We start from the raw sequence: 20,468 nt of genomic DNA on the forward strand, positions 1-20,468 counted from the left end.
AATCAAAATGCTGCTTAACAGATAATGGAATGCCCCCTTTCCCCAAACCATCTCTTTCATATATGAAATACAAGTTATTATAGGAACCGCTTCTGCGGGAAGGTAACGGCACCCCAAGCAGTCATGCTGGCCACATGACCCTGGAGGTGTCTATGGACAATTCTGGCTCTTTGACTTAGAAATGGAGATGAGCACCACCCCCCAGAGTCAGACATGACTAGACTTAATGTCAGGGGAAACCTTTACCTTTACTTATATACCTTCCAGGATCCTCTGAACTCAATATAAAAGTCAGGCCATTCTGTCTGTGGATTTAAAAAGATCTAACCTTATCATTTTTCTTAACACTTTGATATTTCTGTCTTTCATACAATTGTTGAATTACTTCCAACTGCTCTTTGCCATTTTGAGGGGTTTCTTCCTGATAAGTGGAACAATCTGGCCAACAATGGATGTGCCAGTTTTGCAGGAAATACTTAGTGCAGTGTTGAAGAAATTGCAAAGAAAGGAGGCAACTTTGTGAGAGCAAATTTGTAATACATTTTCAGTCACTTGATTTTAACTAAAGGGACACTTGGAAATTCAGATACAGAGGTTCAATGACTTTTAGTAGCAACAAACAGAAAGATTGATGTTATTGTTGCGTCATCATTTCTTTGGCTTGTGATTATGAAGCTTATATTCTATCAGAACACTAGTGAAGAGCAACAGGAAAGGATCGCTTTCATAAAGGATCTACCTCCAAAATCTCAAATACGCATTGTACTTCCTACTGCCTGTTCTGGGTACTTTATTCTTTGGTTTCAATGGAACGTCCACTCTAATATTATGCGATAGAGAAAAACTTTCAATCATCATAAATGTGCTGGCACAGCTGTGCCAGCAGATTTCAATTTCTTTTCTTGCACTCTTAGTTTGCATGAATCTATTAAAGCTTTTTGCAATTGGGTAGCTTTCCCCAGGTTGCAATCATAGGGCCAACAACATATCAATCATCATTAGAGCCTTTAGATCCGCCCCTTTCCCCAGGTTTTGGAGGGAAAAGGGGACTTTCAGTTCAGTTCTACGGTTGAAAGCCTTACAGAAGGACGTGCGGCTCTTTTCTCTCCCCACCTGTTAAAAGCTTCATTTCGCACAGCTTTGCTGGGGAAATACAGTCAGCTATGCTGAGGTTGAAGAAACAGCTTTGCTGAGGAGAACGGTTACAGCCAGCTTTTGCTGGGAAATACAGCCAGTTTTGCTGGACAAAGGGAATGGTTCCACAACCTGCATGGAAAATCTAAAGGACTCCAACTTGGCAGATTCACAAAAGACCTTATCTGGTAAGGGACACTCGGGCAATGCATAATGCAGATTGGAGTCAGGAGTAGGGGCCTCACGCCAGTAAGGAAAAAAAAGATTTGCCCAAGGAGGGGTCAGAAGGTTTCCCCAAGGAAAAGGGGCAGTTCATTAAGCAGTTGCCTGTCCCTTGTGGGCAGATTAAGAAAGTTACTAGTTTTCCAGAGTTATACAGTATTTAATACTTGTTAAGGATTTAAGCACCAATAAATAACTTTGTTGAACTTACTTTAAGCCTCTACAGAACTTTGTGGTGGGAAACCCAAGGGCCCTTTAGCTAAGGTAGCCCCGGCGTCCCACTGGGCATACAGAAAGCACGTCCTGCAAAATAGACATTGTCACAGCGTGCAACAGCACAATACAGGTTGCTACAATTTATGTTTTTGTATGACTTCAAGTCTTATGGCAGCCCTAAGGCAAACCTATTATGGGATTTTCTTATCAAGATTTGTTCAGAGGCCTGTTGCCCTCCCCTGAGGCTGAGGGAGTGTAACTTGCCCAAGGGCTCTTTAACTAAAAAGTACCATGCATCATATGATATGAGCAGCAGGAACAAAGAACAGCTCAGCAACAACACCCCCAGCAGAAATAAGACAGATAAAAGGCTGAGATTAATAGTCTTCACCAAACATCAGAGCAATAGCTATGTAGATACCAGTCACACTTCCCTAGAGAGGGAGCCACTACAGAGGTTTTCCTCCCAGCAGCAGCCAATGTACCTTTGAAGATAAGTAAAATTAGGGAAAGACTTCTTTTAAATATTTTTAGGCAGCCATTCTTCAACTTACAACCTTCAGATGTGTTGGACTACAACTGAATCATCTAAAGGCCACATTGACTAGCAAGGATGGATCTTGTAGCACAAAACACCAGGAAATATAGGCTGGGAATTGCTGTTTTAATGTGTGGGCAGGCACACATGGAGACAGGCCCGAGATTGGACTGGAGCCTTGTGCAATTGTTCACAAAGATGGAGTATGATGAAATATAATCCAAATGACTAGAAGCAGTCAGGAATCTAGCTGTTGCGTCCATTTTCAAATGCAGTACCACATGCATCACATCACAGGAGTCCTAGGATAGAAGAGCCTTTACTCTTCACTTGTTTTGCACCATAGCTCACCCAATCCCTTATCATTGATAAAATGGAATGGAGCTTCTGGGAATTGGTTCAAAAAACACTTTAAAAGTCAAATTTCCCTAACCTTAGTCTACACTGACTGGGCAGCTATTCTTAAACCACAATGGGAAGGATTAAGTCTGTATCCTATCTATGCAAGGTACAGGTATTCTACTTTGATGTTACAGCCCTTTCCCCTCATTCATTGATGGTGAATACCTTATGTATTGACTACAAATATACCCATGGCAGTCAACAGTTTGTACAACATTAAAGCCTCTACGTATTTTAATTACAGAAACATTAAGAATTAATCATAATCATAAACAACTTTGTAAAAAGAGTGCCAGTAAACCAGAGTTATTTCACCCCAACAATACTCCCCTAATCTCACAAAACTGTCTTGGAGGTGGTTAGAAAACAATTAATTAAACATTATGTGCGAAATTCAACAAAGCAGCACCTGGTCAAAAACAGTTTGTTTGAGTTTCAAGATAATCTGATGCAGGTTGAGCATTTCTTATCTCAAATTTCAAAATACAAAATTGTTGTAAAATAATGATACCTTTGTTTTCTGTTAGTAAAGTGCACACACATTTTGTATCATGCAAAATGTTCACAAGGTATACAATGAATATAAATTAATTTCATGTTTCGACGAGGGTCCCATCTCTAAGATATCTCATTGTACGTGCGTGTGTGTGTGTGTATACACACATAGACACATGCGTGCAAGTATTCCAAAACCCAATAAAATACTGAAATCCAAAACACTTCTGGTCCCAAGCATTTCAATTAAGAGATGCTCAACCTGAATTGATCTATTTTACTTCAATAAAGAAGAAAGATATGATATCGTTGTTATGCATGCATTCCATTCTGAAGATAATGCAATTGTTCATAATATAATCCATCTTTAATTCAGTATAAAGCAAAAGGTGGTGCAAACATTTGTGATCAAATAGTTCCTACAGTCAATCTACAAAAGGATGACTGAACAGTGTGTTATAGTAGTGTTCTCAAATATTATTGCCATCTTTTACCTGAATACATGGATATTCATACTATGTAGTAAATTACAAGAAACCCAGAATGGAAAAGAGCAACAGCTACAAAATATTACATTTTAGAGAGAACTAGCTCTGTAAAAGAAAACACTACAGTTACAGAGAGACTGACAAGGCTCTCTAAGGGGTCAGATATGGATAATCAGATACCCAATCAGAAGGAAAAGAAGCAAAGGTTGTATTTAGCCTGGAAAAGATTTTTTTTTAATTTAGTAGGAAAATGAAACTTTTTAAAAGAAAGGGGTTTTAAATTACACTGTCGTTAAAACTGCTTTTTGTCCTTTTCAAGTATGCTTCTAATTGTTTTAATAGTTAATTGCTTAATTCTGTTTTACTTTTTGTTGGTTTTAACTATTTACTTGCTGTTCTGTGCTTCTAAGACATTTCTGACTTATGGCACATCTAAAGCAAAATGATAACAGTGTTTTCTTGGCAAGATTTGTTCAAGGTGGGGGCTTCCTTTACCTTCCTCTGAGACTGAGAGAGTGTGATTTGTCTGGAGGCACCAGTGAATGTCTATGGCTAAGCATGGATTCAACCTTGGTCTCCAGAATTGTAATCTAACATTCATTCGAGAACACCACAGCAGCTCTCCCTATACTGTACTCATTTTAATTTGTAAATTGCCTTAGGTCCCAGTTTGGAGGGAAAGGCAGGATATAAATAAATTTTATTGTCACCTTCATCACTACCCTTTTTATCTGGAACACATACGCCCTTGATTTTTTGAGGTTGTATTAGGATGTGTAAAATCCGGAGTTCTATTGTTATTTGAAAATACTGTTTAAAAAATTGCTTCAATAATTAGCGCTAGATAATTGCATGTTAGCAGACTGCACTTAATATGTATTGTTGTGGAAATATTAAAACGCCGTATCTGTGATCATACCATAACAACCTCATTCACACATTAAATTTAACTATAATTCTTTCCCAGTGAAACTAATGTGACAGATTTTCCCATACAGTGTAGAATGAATGAAGTTTGGCTCCACCATAGCTCAATGCTGTCAAATCCTGGGAGTTGCCTGGGTGTAATTGTTGTTTACAAAGAATTTAGTCAAGGCTAAATACTTTGTAAAACCACAACACCTGTGATTCCATAGCACTGAACCATGAAAGTTAAAGTGGTGTTAAACTGCATTAACTCTACAGCATAGATGAACTCTTAGATCAGTGTTTCTCAACCTGTGGGTCCCCAGAACTCCCAGAAATCCTAACAGCTGGTAAACTGGCTGGGATTTCTGGGAGTTGTAGGTCAAAACACCTGGGGACTCACAGGTTGAGAACCACTGTCTTAGATGAACAACCTAATCTAGTAAATCATGTTGTCTATTACGTAGTGTGCTTCAAACAAAGTAGAAAAGTGCTGGTATAACTGGCAGGGAGACTGAGCTCTACATAAGGAAGTCCATAACTCCTTTTTTTCTCAACAGCATTCCTCCATCTACAATACAGCACTAACACCCGACGTACTCTGACTGTTTTAAGGGTCACAATGATATAATGCAAGTGTATGGAAAAGAGAGTGAAGGAGCTTTTAAAATGCTTCAAAGACTCTCAGCAATTACTGCTAATGTAAGCAGTATGACCTCCGTGTCATGTATTTGGGATTCCTGTAGACATCTGGTCAGCAGGATGTGGCACTATGTAAGGCTCTGGTCTGAACCTGTAGGACTCTTTCATCAGATTAAATCTGCAGGGCATTTGCCTCCTTTCGTTATACTGCATTATATCAGGATTTTTCTTCAACTGAACTATTTCACAGATTTTGGTATAGACTGAGGGGTACACCAGAATTATAGTTTGTTCTATAATGCGCAATGATGTTCATCACCTTCCTCTAGTTCAGGTATGGGTAAACCCAGACCGGGGGTGGATGCGACCCCTGGGCTCTTTTCTCAGGCCCTCCTCTCTCTCACCATCCTATCCTTTTCTTTCCTTCCTCCCTTCTTCCCTCTTTCTCCCTCCCTTCCTTCCCTTCCACCCTTTCCTCCCTTCTTCCCTCTCTCCCTCTTTTTCCTTCCTTCCCTTTTGTCTTTCCTTCCTACTCCCTTCCCTTCCATCCTTCTCTTTTTCCTTCCTCCTTTCATCCAAGTGAATGTATTGCTCGAAGAAGAGAAGGTAGACAGGGAACATGTGAACCAAGTTTCAAGATTTAAAAGATTATCCCATTTGGGGGAGGGGGGGTTTCTGCTGCTCTAGAGTCCAGGGAACAAGGGAGCAATGGTGTCAAATGGCAGGGAAGGGTATTCGACTGAAAGATTAGGAAGAACTTCCTGGAGTGTGGCATAAGCTGCCTTGGAGTGTGGTGGAGTCTTCTTCTCTGGAGGCTTTTCTGCAGAGGCTGTCTACAGGGAGTGCTGTAGACTGGATGGCCCTTGGAAGTCTCTTCCAATTCTAGGATTCTGTATCAGGAGCAGGCAATATAGAGTCTAATTGATATACTTTTTTTCTCCCATCCACCATCTCATACTGACCAAGGCTAATCCTTTTGGAATCCAAACATTTCTGGTCTTTCCTTCACTTTCTGCCTCCAAAAGAGAAGAGGAAGGGTAGGAAAGGGCAGGGAGGGGACTTGGGGAGAACACCCTCCCTCCCTGCCTGCCAACCCCACTCTCCCACCATGCGGCCCCCAAGTTAGAAAGTTTGCCCATGCCTGCTCTAGATAGAAAAGAATAATTAATTAATGGGGCCAGACATCAGACTGTCTGTGTTCACTGAAACTGCAACTCTGGGTTTCTGTTCAGATGTCTTGATCTCGGTGCACTGGTTATTTAGGGAAACAGGGTTTTCTTGGAGAAGGGGTCCCTTCTCTGCAAAGCCCTTGTTCTGATGGTCCCCCCGGAACTGTGAGAAAAAAAATATGTATCTTTCCTGTGTCAACTGCATTCTGAAAGAGGAACAGGACCAGGAGACTAGTGAGATGGAAGAATAAGCCAAAGAGAGAAGTAGCAGGAGGAAGTAGTAGAAGGGGGTAGGCACAAGGAAGCACTAAGCTTTTCTACACATAAGCTAAATGTGGGACTCATTTAGGCATTACCAGAAACAAAGAAAAGGAATAGTTGCATTACAGTGATTAGCGAATATCAAGAATAAGCAATACATGTTGCGTCAAATGTCAATAGACTAATCTGTATCAGCCTTGCACACCACTGTCAATGGTAAGGGATGACGGAATTCAGTACAGCTGTATCTGCAGATGTTCTCTAGTCCTGGTTAAAATTATCAATACGAATAAAAAGCTAAAACAGGAATAGAGCCTGTCACAATATATTAGCTTCAATAAAAGTAGTACAAAACATAACAAATTGCCATCTGGCTTCACCAGCAACAGGAAATGCCCCATTAACACCCAGGAAATGTACATTCCTAATTATGTTAGTATAATTAACTTTTAATGGTAGGTTGTTTTCATTACAGGGATAGTACTGATATATCTATATACTGAGAATATGAAAAAAAATGCAAAGAATGGGACACAGTTGATCAATACAGGAGATATGCATTTATCAGAGTATCATGAGCACCATGTGAATCATCCATACAACAGTCCTGTGAGATAGTGCAAGTGTCCTACCAATAACAGATATCAAATAAACTTATAAAGCAGCACCTTGCTTGAAAATACCGAGAGCATTAACTGCTGATAAATCTGAATCATGGTGTCCCTGTGTCATAATTTACATTACACTGCTTTGACTCTTATTGTTGTGGGCCCCAAACTCTAAAATCAGGGCAGTAAATAAAGAGCAACACTCAAAAAGTGGGGGAATTCCAGACAAGAATCAATCAGGAACAGCTAACACCTCCCAACAAAGGATTCCCCCAGGCAGCAACCAGCCAGGCTTTAAAGCTGCAAGACAATTAAATGCTAACCAAGGTGGCCATTTACAGCATTCACGCTTGCCTCAGGCAGACAAGAGTTCTTTCTCCCACCTTGGATATTCCACAGATATATAAACCCCACTTGCCTAGTTTCCAACAGACCTCACAACCTCTGAGCATGCCTGCTATAGATGTGGGCAAAACATCAGTAGAGACTGCTTCTGGAACATGGACATACAGCCAGAAAGCACAGCAATCCAGTGATTCCGGCCACGAAAGCCTCTGACAACACATATCTATAAGCTTTGGATAGCATAGGAAAGGGTTAAGACCCCTGTAGTGTTTTTATTGCTGTCTGTGCCCCTGTTCAGAAGACTTCATTTAACTTTCTGTCCCAGCTGGATTCTGAAAGAAATGGTTTGTTGTGGAAACAAGGATTGGGGATAAAGCTCCAGCTTTTGTAATGATAACTCTTTCCAGGAGTGAATTTCCCTTTCGAGGGGCAGATTTCCCTCACTTCCGGTTGTCTCACCCTCATTATTAACTATCAGTCGTATGTAAGTCGGATGTTTGTAACTCGAGGACCGCCTGTAATTCCAGTCATTGAGCCTGTGTGTTCCTATCAGTTGCCTGTTGACTTACAGCGACCCCGTGAGTTCCAGAGGGTTTTCTTGGGCAAGGAAGACTCTGGGGTGGTTTTGCCAGGCAGGCTATAGCCCACTGCAGCTGGCATGTGTTGGTGGTCTCCCCCCCAAGGGCTAACCAGGCCCGACCCTGCCTCTCTGCCAACATCAGACGAGGTTCAGCTCAGTGTGCGCGCCTGACACACCTGCCAAGGCTGCCTCCTCCTGGCAACGCGCTGTTGGCCGGCTCTCCCGCCCAGGGCTGCAGGTGGAGGGCCCCTGGGGCCACTCTCGGCCCTTCCCCGCCCCAGGCCCCGCCGGCTCCCTTCCCACCGAGGGCAAGCTGCCGCCCCGCTGCTTCTTCTCCGGCGAAAAGGGGGAGGAGAGGACGGGGCCGCAGAGGAAAGAGAGGCAGACAGACAGAGGAACTACTCACTCAGCCAGGACTCCAAGCTCTCCCCTTCCGCCTCCGCCATATTGCCGGCTGGCCTGGAAGCTCCGCCCCTCCTCGCTCGGGAGACGCCTCTCCCCGCCTCGCAGCAGCGCCCCCTGGCGCCCGGCAGTGCGCATGCTCGCCTGGGGGTCCCCATTGACCTCCTCTTAGGACTCAATTATCCCCTTCTCCTTCTCTTTCCCCTCCTCTTTCTCTTCTTCTGCTCTTGCGCCACCTTCTCTTTTTCTTCTTCCTTCTCTTACCATTATCACTCATTTCCCCCCAACCTAGGACTCAAGGCAGCTTACTATTTTTAAAAGGCCAATGCAGTTTGATTTATTTATTGTGTCAGCAGTGAAATTAGAATACAGTTATAATGTATTAAATTTAGAATACAGTTATAATGTATAAAAATACACAAATAAAGTTCAAAACTTGGCAGTGTACTAAATTTTCTTTAACCAGAAGCTGGCCACTTCAAGTGCCTCCGGTGTTGCTGTAAGAAGGTCCTCCATTGTGCATGTGGCAGGCAAGCATGTAGCCGGGGGGGGGGGGGGGCTCGGGGGGTTTCAGCCCCCCCCCCCGAAATTCTCATGGTGGTCCGCGAAAAGGCCTTACTGGTGCATTATTTAAACTGTTATGTTTATTCATATCATGATCTGATAACCACGAGAGATAGGGCCTTCTCGGTGGTGGCTCCTCGCCTGTGGAACACCCTTCCCGTGGACATCAGGCTAGCCCCCTCCCTGTTAATATTCCGCAGGAAGTTAAAGACATGGCTATTTAAGAAGGCATTTGATCAAGAAGTGCAATGACTGGTAATTGACCATAGGAATGGAACAACGGAAATGATATCGGATTGTGGCTTGACGATGAGACGATTCGGAATGTAGTAGTAATTTTGTAATAATGTTGTTGTTTTGATAAGATGTTTTTTATGATTATGATGAATTGTGGACTATTTTGCACTATGTTTTGTAAATTGCACTTGTTTTTTCATGTTGTACACCGCAATGAGTCGCCCTTGGGCTGAGAATTGCGGTATATAAGTGCAGTAAATAAATAAATAAACCATACTCAATATATCCCATATGCATAGGGGTATTGGGGTAATGATACAAAAGGTTTGCTAGGCTAGACCCTCTTTCACTCAGACTCAGCCCCCCCTGAAGCCCCCCCTGAAAAAAATTCAGCCCCCCCCCCCCCCAAAAAAAAAACGAAATCCTGGCTGCGGGCCTGGTGGCAGGTCTCAGACCGCATTGTAGTATGTGGTCTGTAGTTTGCTCTTATACACACTTACATTTTGTGAACTCCACTTTGTTGCCCCATTTCTTAAGGTTGACTCTGCATCTCGTAGTACCAGAACAGTGCAGTCTGTTCAGTGCCTTCCAGATCATCCACTCTTCTGTGTGCCCAGGAGGGAGTCTCTCATCTGCTATCAGCCACTGATTGAAGTTCTGGATTTTCTCCTGCCATTTTTGGACTCTCGCTTGCTGAGGTGTTCCTGCAAGTATCTCTGTAGATTTTAGAAAGCTATTCCTTGATTTAAGGCATTGGCATGCTGGCTGATATCTGAACAGGGGATGGGCCGGATGTCAATGCCTTGGTCCTAAAGAGACCAGTATCCACTAATTGCAGTAATGAAATTGTATCTAAACACACAGAAGCTCAATGTATGCATACAAATACAAATGTCAATAAAACATAGGACTGTTAAATTCACAATAAACAGAAATAATTTGTTCTTTTCTTGAAAGATGAAAAAAAATCTTCACGTATGTGGAAATAGTTTTTGTGTCTTTACTACAGATGAGTAGACTCTCAAGTCCTTGCACAGTAAATGTCCTATTTTTTATTACACGAGTAGACTCCAACATTCACAATAAATGTCCTATTTTCTTAATTACACAAAAGTAGACTCCAACATTCAACCGATTTTGACTCATAGGAGTTTTCATCAGGTAGTTGGGTTCGTTTATCAAAAAAGCTCAATATTTGAGGCAAGTGGTCTTAATGACAGTATTATTGAAAAGTGGATCAACAAGTCCTTGTTAGTATACTTTGCAAAGGCATTTTATTCTGTAGTGAGATGTATTCCACACTGGGCATGTGAACTCAGCAGTGGAGTAGCAAAGCGCAAGGGCAGATGTCTTCATTGTGTCATGTTGCAGATCAAAATATACAATAACTGAACATTACAATGGCCCTCCATATCTACTGACTCTGCCACCCATGGCTTGAAAACATGTATTTTTAAATAATCCAAAAAGCTTCCCTTGATTTTGTCATTTTATATATAGTGTTTTATTACACATTTGTATATAATGGGGCTTGGGCATCCATGGGTTTTGGCATCCATGGGCAATCCAAGAACCGAACCCTAGCAGACATCAAGAGCCTACTATATTCACAATATGTAGATTATTATTATACTCCTGACCACACGATTGTGTTAAAAGACAGAGTATGGATCGCCGATGCTGCAGTCCCAGGTGACAGCAGGATTGAAGAGAAACAACTGGAAAATCTGACATGATATGAGGATTTAAAGATCGAACTGCAAAGTCTCTGGCATAAACCATTACAGGTGGTCCCAGTGGTGATCGGCACACTGGGTGCCTTGCCAAAAGACCTCATTTGGAAACAATAAGCATTGACAAAATCACAATCTGTCAACTGCAAAAGACCACCTTACTTGGATCTGCGCTCATCACTTGAAAATACATCACACAGTCCTAGATGCTTGGAAAGTGTTCGACTTGTGATATGAAATCCAGCACACAGATCTCGTTAGCTGTGACATACTGTATTTTTGTGACAGTAAAATAATAATAACTTTATTTTTAAACCCTGCCTCCATTACCCCAAAGGGACTCGGGGCAGCTTACAAAGGGACAAGCCCGAAAAACACAGATTAAAACAAAGCACAATAAAGTAACATCAAAATAAAATCAACAAATAGAGATAAAATCAGCACATCACAATAATAGAACATAACATAAAAACAATCCCATGGATGAACAGTAATAAGTCACAATTGGCTTCTTATTCTTGGGAATCAAATGAGAAAAACCTGGCCTCTGATTTTGCCAGTTATAAAACTGACCATAGGAATACAAGGTGTGCTTGTTTAGTATCTGTGCCTGCCTCTACTCGCTCACAGCCATACACCCACTACCCAGGGCGCCGCAGAAGCCCGCTTCCGAGGCAACCAGAAGGGAACTCGTTCAGGCAATAGCGAAGGACAACCCTCTGCGGGGTCCTGAGGGCAGAAGCAAAATGGCGGCCCCCATGGTGGCGAAGTTCGGCGCCCTCGCAGGCGGAGTCTGCCCTCGGTGGAAGGCTTGGCTGCCCGGGTAAGAGGCAGAGGGGGCCCCACACAGGGCTCGCTGAGGTGGGGTGGAAGCTGTGTGTGTGTGTGAATTATCTTTCGCTGAAAGGCTCCAGTGCCACAGTTATTCTATTTGTGGCCTGGTTGGATATAGACCCAGATGTACACCTGGGGGTTCATCTACCAGTGGTTCTCAACCTGTGGGTCCCCAGATGTTTTGGCCTTCAACTCCCACAAATCCCAACAGCTAGTAAACTGGCAGGGGTTTCTAGGACGTTGTAGGTCAAAACATCTGAGAACCACTAAGTACAGTCAATGCATTTCATGAAATCATAGACTCATAGAGTCAGAAGAGACCTCGTGGGCCATCAAGTCCAGCCCCTTGCCAAGAAGCAGGAAAGTTGCATTCAAAGCACCCCCGACAGATGGCCATCCAGCCTCTGCTTAAAAGCCTTCAAAGATGGAGCCTCCACCACACTCCAGGGAAGAGAGTTCCACTGCTGAACAGCTCTGACAGTCAGGAAGTTCTTCCTCATGTTCAGGTGGAATCTCCTTTCCTGTTGTTTGAAGCCGTTGTTCTGCGTTCTAGTCTCCAGGGCAACAGAAAACAAGCTTGCTCTCTCCTCCCTCTGACTTCCCCTCACATATTTATACCTGGCCCTCATCATGTCTCCTCTCAGCCTTTTCTTTTGTGGGCTAAAGATGCCCAGCTCATTAAGCCACTCCTCATAGGGCTTGTTCTCCAAACCCTTGATCATTTTAGTCGCCCTCCTCCGGACACATTCCAGCTTGTCAGCATCTCCCTTCAACTGTTGTGCCCAGAATTGGACACAGTGTGATTCCAGGTGTGGTCTGACCAAGTCAGAATAGAGGGGTAGCATGACTTCCCTGGATCTAGACACTGTACTCCTATTTATGCAGGCCACCATCCCATTGGCTTTTTTTGCTGCTTCATGACATTGTTGGCTCATGTTTAATTTGTTGTCCAGAAGGACTCCAAAATCTTTTTCACATGTGCTGCTCTCGAGCCAGGTGTCTCCCATTCTGAGTGCTGTGGAATCCCGAGAATTGTCATTTGTGGAGATTCCAGGCACAAGTTGATACCACTTGAACTGCCATGGCTCAGTACTATGGAGTGAGGTAGTTTCACAAGGCCTTTATCCTTCCCTGACAAAGAACCTGCTGGGGCCTCCACAAACTGCAACTCCCACGATTCCGCAGCACTCATCAGTGGTATTCAAGGGGTATCAAACTGCTTTAATTTAACACTGTAGATCGGGCATGGGCAAACTTTGGCCCTTCAGGTGTTTTGGATGGCAACTCCCAGAATTCCTAACAGCCCCAGGCCCCTTCCTTTTCCCCCTCAGCTGCTTAAGCGTCTGAGAGGGAAAAGGAAAGGGCCTGAGGCTGTTAAGAAAGGGCCTGAAGCTGTTAAGCTTAAGCGACTGAGGGGGAAAAGGAAAGGGCCTGAGGCTATTAGGATTTCTGGGAATTGAAGTCCAAAACACCTGGAGGGCCAGAGTTTGCCCATGCCTGGTTTAGATGCAGCCTAAATTATAGCTGGGAAAATATACTTTGGCGGGGCACAGTTCCCAACATGGCTGTGGGCTGTATTCCATAAGGATGTTGATAGTTATATAGGAGCTCTGGCTAATAAATCAAATTGTGATGTGCCTCTCTGTCTTCCTTCTCAACTTTTTTACTGAAACAGGTTAATACAGCGGACAGTTAAAAGTATCATGTAATGGTTCACTTGGATATATTTATATGGGTAATTTAAAATGCTCAGTTCTTGATATTTATTTTGAAGGAAAACTGATTTTTTTTCCTACCTTTGAAAATGTTGTTTACATTGGTGTACCATGTTAGTTGAGTCAAAACTCTGCTTTTATTGGTTATAATAAATTATTTTTGTGGGGCTAAGTCATAAAATTGGATGTGGGGAAGTGGATTGTATACAGAATTCTATATATTCAGATGTTAGGGCTGAACATATTTGTGACTTTTCCCCTCTTTGCAGACTAACTCAAGTCAGGTGGAGTCGATATAGCCCTAGTTTCATTGAACCAGAAGTCAACAAAGAAGTCTACCAAAAACCACCAGAACAATTGTCAGAAGAAGAAAAGGCAGCATGGGATCTTAAAACAGTCCAACCTATAAAAGCCACCCCTTCCAATGTCAGCAGCTCTGTATTTTATGACCCACTGATCAGGTATGGATGCTGCTAAATCAACTTATTCCACTTATGTCAGGCAACAGTTTTCTCCAACTTATTCTGTGCAGTTGTTTTGGACTTCTATTATTTCCATCTGTGGATATGGTAGTGGAAATCCCATTCCCAAATATCATATAAAAATCCTGTTAACTGATTGGGGAAGGCTGATGGTATGGTTTATCAAAAACATCTACAGGCAGTCCCCAAGTTATGAACAAGATAGGTTCTGTAGGTTTGTTCTTAAGTCAATTTATATGTAAGAACAGGTACATTTTAAGTGTAATTCCAGCTCATTCAAATCTATATGCATATTTGTGTGTGTGCGCGTACGTGCATGCACGCATGTGCAAGATTTGGATAGGGAAGGGTTAACAGCCACGTGGTGTTTGTTTTACTCCCTGTGCCGCGTTCAAAAGATTTCACCTCAGTTCCTGTCCCTGTGATAATTGGCTGTTGAAAAATTTGGCTTGTTGTGGAAACAAGGATTGGTAAGAAAGCTTCAGTGGCAACACCTTTTCCCCATGATACTTTCAAGCGTGAATTTCCCTGTCTAGAGGTAGATTTCTCTCACTTCCTGTTGCCTCACCCCTGTTCTTAATTGCAAGTCATTTGTAAGTTGGATGTTTGTTGCTTGGGGACGCCTGTAAGTGATTTTGTAGAATAGTTTTAGTTGATCAAAGTATATCTAAAAGAAATATAAAACTTTTAGCTGAAAAAGTGGAGAAGTATAGCCAGATGTTTTACAGTCTCAGGCTTTAATTGTGTTGGTTTACCATGATATGAACCAATGCAGAATGTTCCATGAATTGTTTTCATACCTCAGTACAATAGCAGCTCCAGAATGTCAGAGCAATATGCCTTGTGAGGGTTTTCGCCTTCCTTTCTCAAATTTCCCTAGAACACAAACTGAACAGGAAAATATGAAAAAAGAATAACTTGTAGTGATAACTTGTCTGTATTCTCACTTTTATAGCCCAGTTTTGTTAGCATCTGCTAGCTGTTGTAAAAAAAAAAGGGATTCCTAGTTCTGAAATGTACTCAAATCTTCATTCATAGGCCCTTCATATTTTGCTGTTCAAGGTTATCAAATGGTGCAGTGATTTGTTTTTATCACCAAGTGCCCATACATGCTGGAAAAGGACATAACACCTTTAACCAGAGCACATTGTGCGGACTGCAGGATCACAGTGAAACTGCAGATGTCCCAGCCACCTGTGTCATCACTGGTGCTTCTACACCAGTCATGATACCAGGGTTGGTTCCTCAAGAGAGGAGATTCCATCTGAACATTAGGAAGAACTTCCTGACTGTGAGAGCCGTTCAGCAGTGGAACTCTCTGCCCCGGAGTGTGGTGGAGGCTCCTTCTTTGGAAGCTTTTAAGCAGAGGCTGGATGGCCATTTGTCAGGGGTGATTTGAGTGCAATATTCCTGCTTCTTGGCAGGGGGTTGGACTGGATGGCCCATGAGGTCTCTTCCAACTCTTTGATTCTATGATTCTATGATTCTATGATGCTTTTGTCCTTCTCCTTCAAAAACAAGCAGCCAGTGGCAGAAGCTGGCAACCTACCAGCAACCCTCTACAGCCATTGAACTGAGAATGTAGCAAATCTATATATATAAATTTGTTAGGGGCATCCAACGAGGAAACAAAACTCAAAAACCCCCCAACGAAACTTAACCAAAATCCCCGTGCCCATAGCACAACCCATAAGGTACAAACATACCTACTCAAAATGAAAAACAACACAACAACACACTCACAAAACGGCAAAACAACAAAACTCAAAAATCCCCCAACAAAACTTAACCAAAATCCCCGTACCCATAACACAACCAACAAGGTATAAACATATCTACTCAAAATGAAAAACAACACAACAACACACTCACAAAACGGCAAAACAACAAAACTCAAAAATCCCCCAACGAAACTTAACTAAAATCCCCGTGCCCATAACACAACCCACAAGGTACAAACATATCTACTCAAAATGAAAAACAACACAACAACACACTCACAAAACGGCAAAACAACAAAACTCAAAAATCCCCCAACGAAACTTAACCAAAATCCCCGTGCCCATAACACAACCCACAAGGTACAAACATACCTACTCAAAATGAAAAACAACACAACAACACACTCACAAAACGGCAAAACAACAAAACTCAAAAATCCCCCAACGAAACTTAAGTAAAATCCCCGTGCCCATAACACAACCCACAAGGTACAAACATATCTACTCAAAATGAAAAACAACACAGCAACACACTCACAAAACGGCAAAAGAACAAAACTCAAAAAAACCCCAACGAAACTTAACCACAATTCCCATGCCCATAACACAACCCACAAGGTACAAACATATCTACTCAAAATGAAAAACAACACAACACACTCACAAAACGGCAAAACAACTGAGCATGCGCATTGGCGCCCAGCCGCAAGTTCCATCGCGCGCGCACATGGCCTTCCGGCCAACGTTCCCTCTGCGGAAACCATGCCCACTCCAAGCCCCGCCACGCCGCTTCCCGCACACACACACACCCTGCTGCACACACACACGCAACCCCACGCTCCATCACTCCCCCCGCCGCCGCACACACACACACGCAACCCCACGCTCCATCACTCCCCCCACCGCCGCACACACACGCAACCCCACTCCCCCCGCCGCCGCACACACACACACAACCCCAGGCTCCATCACTCCCCCCGCCGCCGCACACACACACGCAACCCCACGCTCCATCACTCCCCTGCCCCAATCTTACCTCCTTTTACTTCAGGCCACCTCCAAACCCCACCCCGCCCCTTCCCGCCCTGTCAAAATCTAGGAAAGACAGGAAGGAAGGAAAGAAGGAAGAAAGAGAAAGGGAGGTAAAGAAAAAGGGGGAAGGAAGGAAAGTTAGAGGAAGAAGAAAAGGAAAGAAAAGGAAAGATGGAAGGAAAGAAAAGAGAGACAGCAGAAGAGAAAGAAAAGGGGGGAAGGAAGGAAAGAGATAGAGAAAGAAGAGGAGAAGGAAAGATGGGAAGGAAGGAAGGAAGGAAGGAGGGAGGGAGGGAGAGAGGGAGGGAAAGAAGGAGAGAAAGAGGGAAGATTGGCCACAGCAACACGTGGCGGGTAAAGGTTGTTATTTCTATTATTATGATGATGCTATTGTTCCTATGAGACCCTTTTAGGGGGAATGGGAGAGGTGTCAGGTCCCAGAGGCAATGCATTGCATTATTGTTATTGTTATGATGGTGGTGAAATAAAAGGAAATAAAAAGTGAAAGAAGGAAGCAAACAGGGAGGGAAGAAAGGCAAAGGAAGAAAGGGGGAGGGAATGAAGGAAAGAGAGAAGGATGAAACCAAGTAGTGAAAGAAGGAAAGAAAGAAAGAGGTAGAGAAGGAAGAAAGGAGAGAAAGGGGGAGGAAAAGGGGGAAGGAATAGTTAGGGACCTCTCTTTCATAATAGTCCAGATATCTACCTCAACTTTGATAAGTTTTACTATAGGCCACAGCAACGCGTGGCAGGGCACAGCTAGTGGATTATAAAAATAGATATATGTGACTGGAACTCTTCACCAAATATTGGTAAATACAATTTTGGCTGATTAGTGGAATGACAAAAGATTGATCATAGGGATCTTAATGTCACCGTGAGGATGTGTAGAATGCAATTACAACTGCATATGTATTCTGTTACAGCAAATTCACTAGTCTCATGATGAAGGGAGGAGATAAGATTTTGGCCCGATCCCTCATCAATCAGGTAAGAAGTTAACACTCTTTGGTTAGTGCCAGTGCTGCAGAAGAAAAAGCATTCCCATTTTAAGTTGCATGAGATAAGTTAGTGGGGGACATTCTTGTGGATGGAAATATTTTGTCCCCTTGAAACTCTTCAGGGACCATACCTAATCCCACAAAGCTGCTGCTTTAGAAATCCTTGCAGCTCTGTCTCTCCCTCATGAATGCCATCTTCCAGCAAATTACTCTTCTGACAACCCACCAAACAATGCCTAATTCTATCTGATACAGGATGCATGACAGGAAGCCATCTGCATGTGCCTTTTCTTGGAAAAAGTATTGGGCATGGAGTGAGAGATGTGAATTTGGGATTTCCCAGGTGGCTGCAGTGAGAAGCTGCAGACTGCTCTTGTCTCCTACATAGAAATTGTCTGTCTCTGGTATAATCACAATCATTATCTTCTTTATCTTCTTAGATGTTTCATTTGCCATCTTCTTACTAGATGCCTTGCAACCCAAAAAATTTGCAAGGCATAGAGACAAGAATAAATAATTGTTTTAGACAGAATTGCATTTGACTGTGAAATCTGTCTTTCAGCTCTCAGTCCAGTGTAGATTAAGAACCTCCATTAGGGTCAAAATCAAGGGCCCTGATTGTGGCCAGGAATACTTACAAGTTGGGTGTAGTATCTGCTAGTAGCTCTGAAACCTGAGAGAGCCAAGATCTATCAGATGTCCACTTACTGGAAAGTTCCTCAGAGACTATGATTTGCCCTTATAAGTACTGTCTGCCCAAAAGTTTGTTAGCCTGACTGTTATGTGTGTAAATAACTTTGTTATGGGATTGAGTAAATCTTGCTTGTAAGGGTATTTTTAATAGAAGAGCTTGTATTCTTTAAGAACTTGAAAAGTTACCTTATGTTAAGCGGGTTTACAGGTCCAATATCAGTTCTGCCAGGCAGTGCCTTGCACAATAAGCAAGTGATTTTTTCCCCCTAGTCATAGGTTTCTAACTTAAAGATCTTGCGATAGTCTCCCATTCATAAAAGAGCCAGGCCTGATCCTGCTCAGCATCTGAAATAAGAGGAGATCAGATGCAGCCAAACTGGTATTGTTGATACACTTTTATATTTCTTTGAAATTTAGACTTTGGAAACTATTAAGAGGAAGCAGCTTGAAAAGTACCATAAAGCAGATGAGAAGGATAAAGAAAACATTGAGTGCAACCCTTACACAATCTTCCACCAAGCGTTAAAAAACTGTGAACCTGTCATTGGACTTGTGGGTGTCCAGAAAGGAGGCAGAACCTACCAGGTAATCTATGAAAGAAATAGAAAGCATATCCATTCAAAACTGCAATTATGATGGCATGATGACTCAGCCACAATCAGAATGGGATAATCGCCCCTCGTCACCCCCCCCCCCAAATACAGCCATTATTATAATTGTGAAGGCACATTAAAGAGGCCTCAATAGCATCATTTTCTTTAAACTGAAATTCTGGAGGGGAATGCACTTTTGGTTCCATCTACGTTGGCCTGGGAAAGCCATGTTTGCATCTGACTGTTTGTTTGGGTTTTTTTGCACCACATAGGTCCCAACCCCACTGACAGACAGTCGGCGGCGCTTCTTAGCAATGAAGTGGATGATAACAGAATGCAGGGAGAACAAGCACAGGAGGACACTTATGCCTGAAAAGCTTTCCAAAGAGCTGCTGGAAGCCTTTGACAACCAAGGTGCTGTAATAAAGAAAAAGCATGAGCTTCACAAAATGGCTGAGTCTAACCGGGCCTTTGCTCACTTTCGGTGGTGGTAGGAAGTGCGCTAGCTTGCCAAATAAACCTTCTGAAGATGGCAACTTCGTTACAAGACAAGGATTCTTACTTTTAAAAATTCTGTATAGCTTTCTTTGCATAACACTCTTCTGGGAGGGCCATTGCGAGCTTCACATCTGCCTCTTCTCTAATAGTATGGTAAAGAAGATATGAGCTAAAATAAAATATCCTCTTTTTTACACTCCCATGAGGTAAACTTCTGCTTACTTTATGGTTTAGGTGACTCAATTGGTACAGGCCTCTGCGTGTATGGTTTCTGTTTTGTTCCATTCTGGACTCTTTCAAGTCAGATTTATCTTTAATAAAAGTACAAGCTGTCTTCTGGAGTTCTGTAAAAAACAGCTTAGATATTTTTTGTCAAGCATAATTTTTGCCAATATTCAAGATCAGAGAACTCTAACACAGATGGAAGTCACTTGTGGGTGTTCTACAAATATCTATAGTGTATTCTGTCCCTCTTTAAAATGATGTTCGTTACAATAGCATATCGATAGGAACACACATACTGAATACAATCAAGTTCTTATAGGGAGGTCAGCTTCCCTTCCTTTTTCAGCATGGTTTGCACATGCCTTTTTATTGTTAACTTTCTGTGCTGTCATACCTAAATTGCTGAATTTTAGACTATATTCAGAAGGACTGCTGTATATTCAAGTTTATGTGAAAACAACTGGTCTAGCATTTCATCGGTAGTGGCCAATTCAGCTATGTAGGCAATCATTTGATAGTACGGGCATCCAAAGTGAGGAGGATGCTTGACTAAACTACCCCTAACTTATACTTGGATGCTGATCTGCAGATTTCTTAATTCCTTCACTTGTAGAATATCATGAGATTGACCTACTGTACAATATTTATTTGAGAATGATGGCTCCTTGCTGGTACATCTGTAGAATGAATCTGTACAATGTGCCACTGATATCCGTCAAATGAATTGTTGCCCTG

The 20,468-nt window shown here is 42.6% G+C and overlaps 2 protein-coding genes across 2 annotated transcripts in view; one reads left to right on the forward strand and one right to left on the reverse strand.

The window, feature by feature from the left end:
- GGA3 (golgi associated, gamma adaptin ear containing, ARF binding protein 3) overlaps positions 1-8,494 on the reverse strand; it is a 29,258-nt gene extending 20,764 nt beyond the window's left edge. Inside the window, exon 1 of the mRNA XM_060764705.2 lies at positions 8,413-8,494. Within this exon, the coding sequence (XP_060620688.2) occupies positions 8,413-8,452 (40 nt within the window). The 5' untranslated portion in view covers positions 8,453-8,494. The remainder of the gene's footprint in view (positions 1-8,412) is intronic.
- Positions 8,495-11,651: 3,157 nt separating this feature from the next.
- Positions 11,652-19,849, forward strand: MRPS7 (mitochondrial ribosomal protein S7). Its single transcript, XM_060764704.2, has 5 exons — positions 11,652-11,765; positions 13,761-13,952; positions 17,650-17,713; positions 18,835-19,002; positions 19,283-19,849. The coding sequence occupies exons 1-5, from the start codon at positions 11,689-11,691 to the stop codon at positions 19,502-19,504; spliced, it is 723 nt and encodes a 240-aa protein (XP_060620687.2). The 5' UTR covers positions 11,652-11,688; the 3' UTR covers positions 19,505-19,849.
- The last annotated feature ends 619 nt before the right edge of the window (positions 19,850-20,468 follow it).

This window comes from Anolis sagrei, chromosome 2 (assembly GCF_037176765.1).
Source record: "Anolis sagrei isolate rAnoSag1 chromosome 2, rAnoSag1.mat, whole genome shotgun sequence".
In the NCBI taxonomy this organism is placed as follows: domain Eukaryota; kingdom Metazoa; phylum Chordata; class Lepidosauria; order Squamata; family Dactyloidae; genus Anolis; species Anolis sagrei.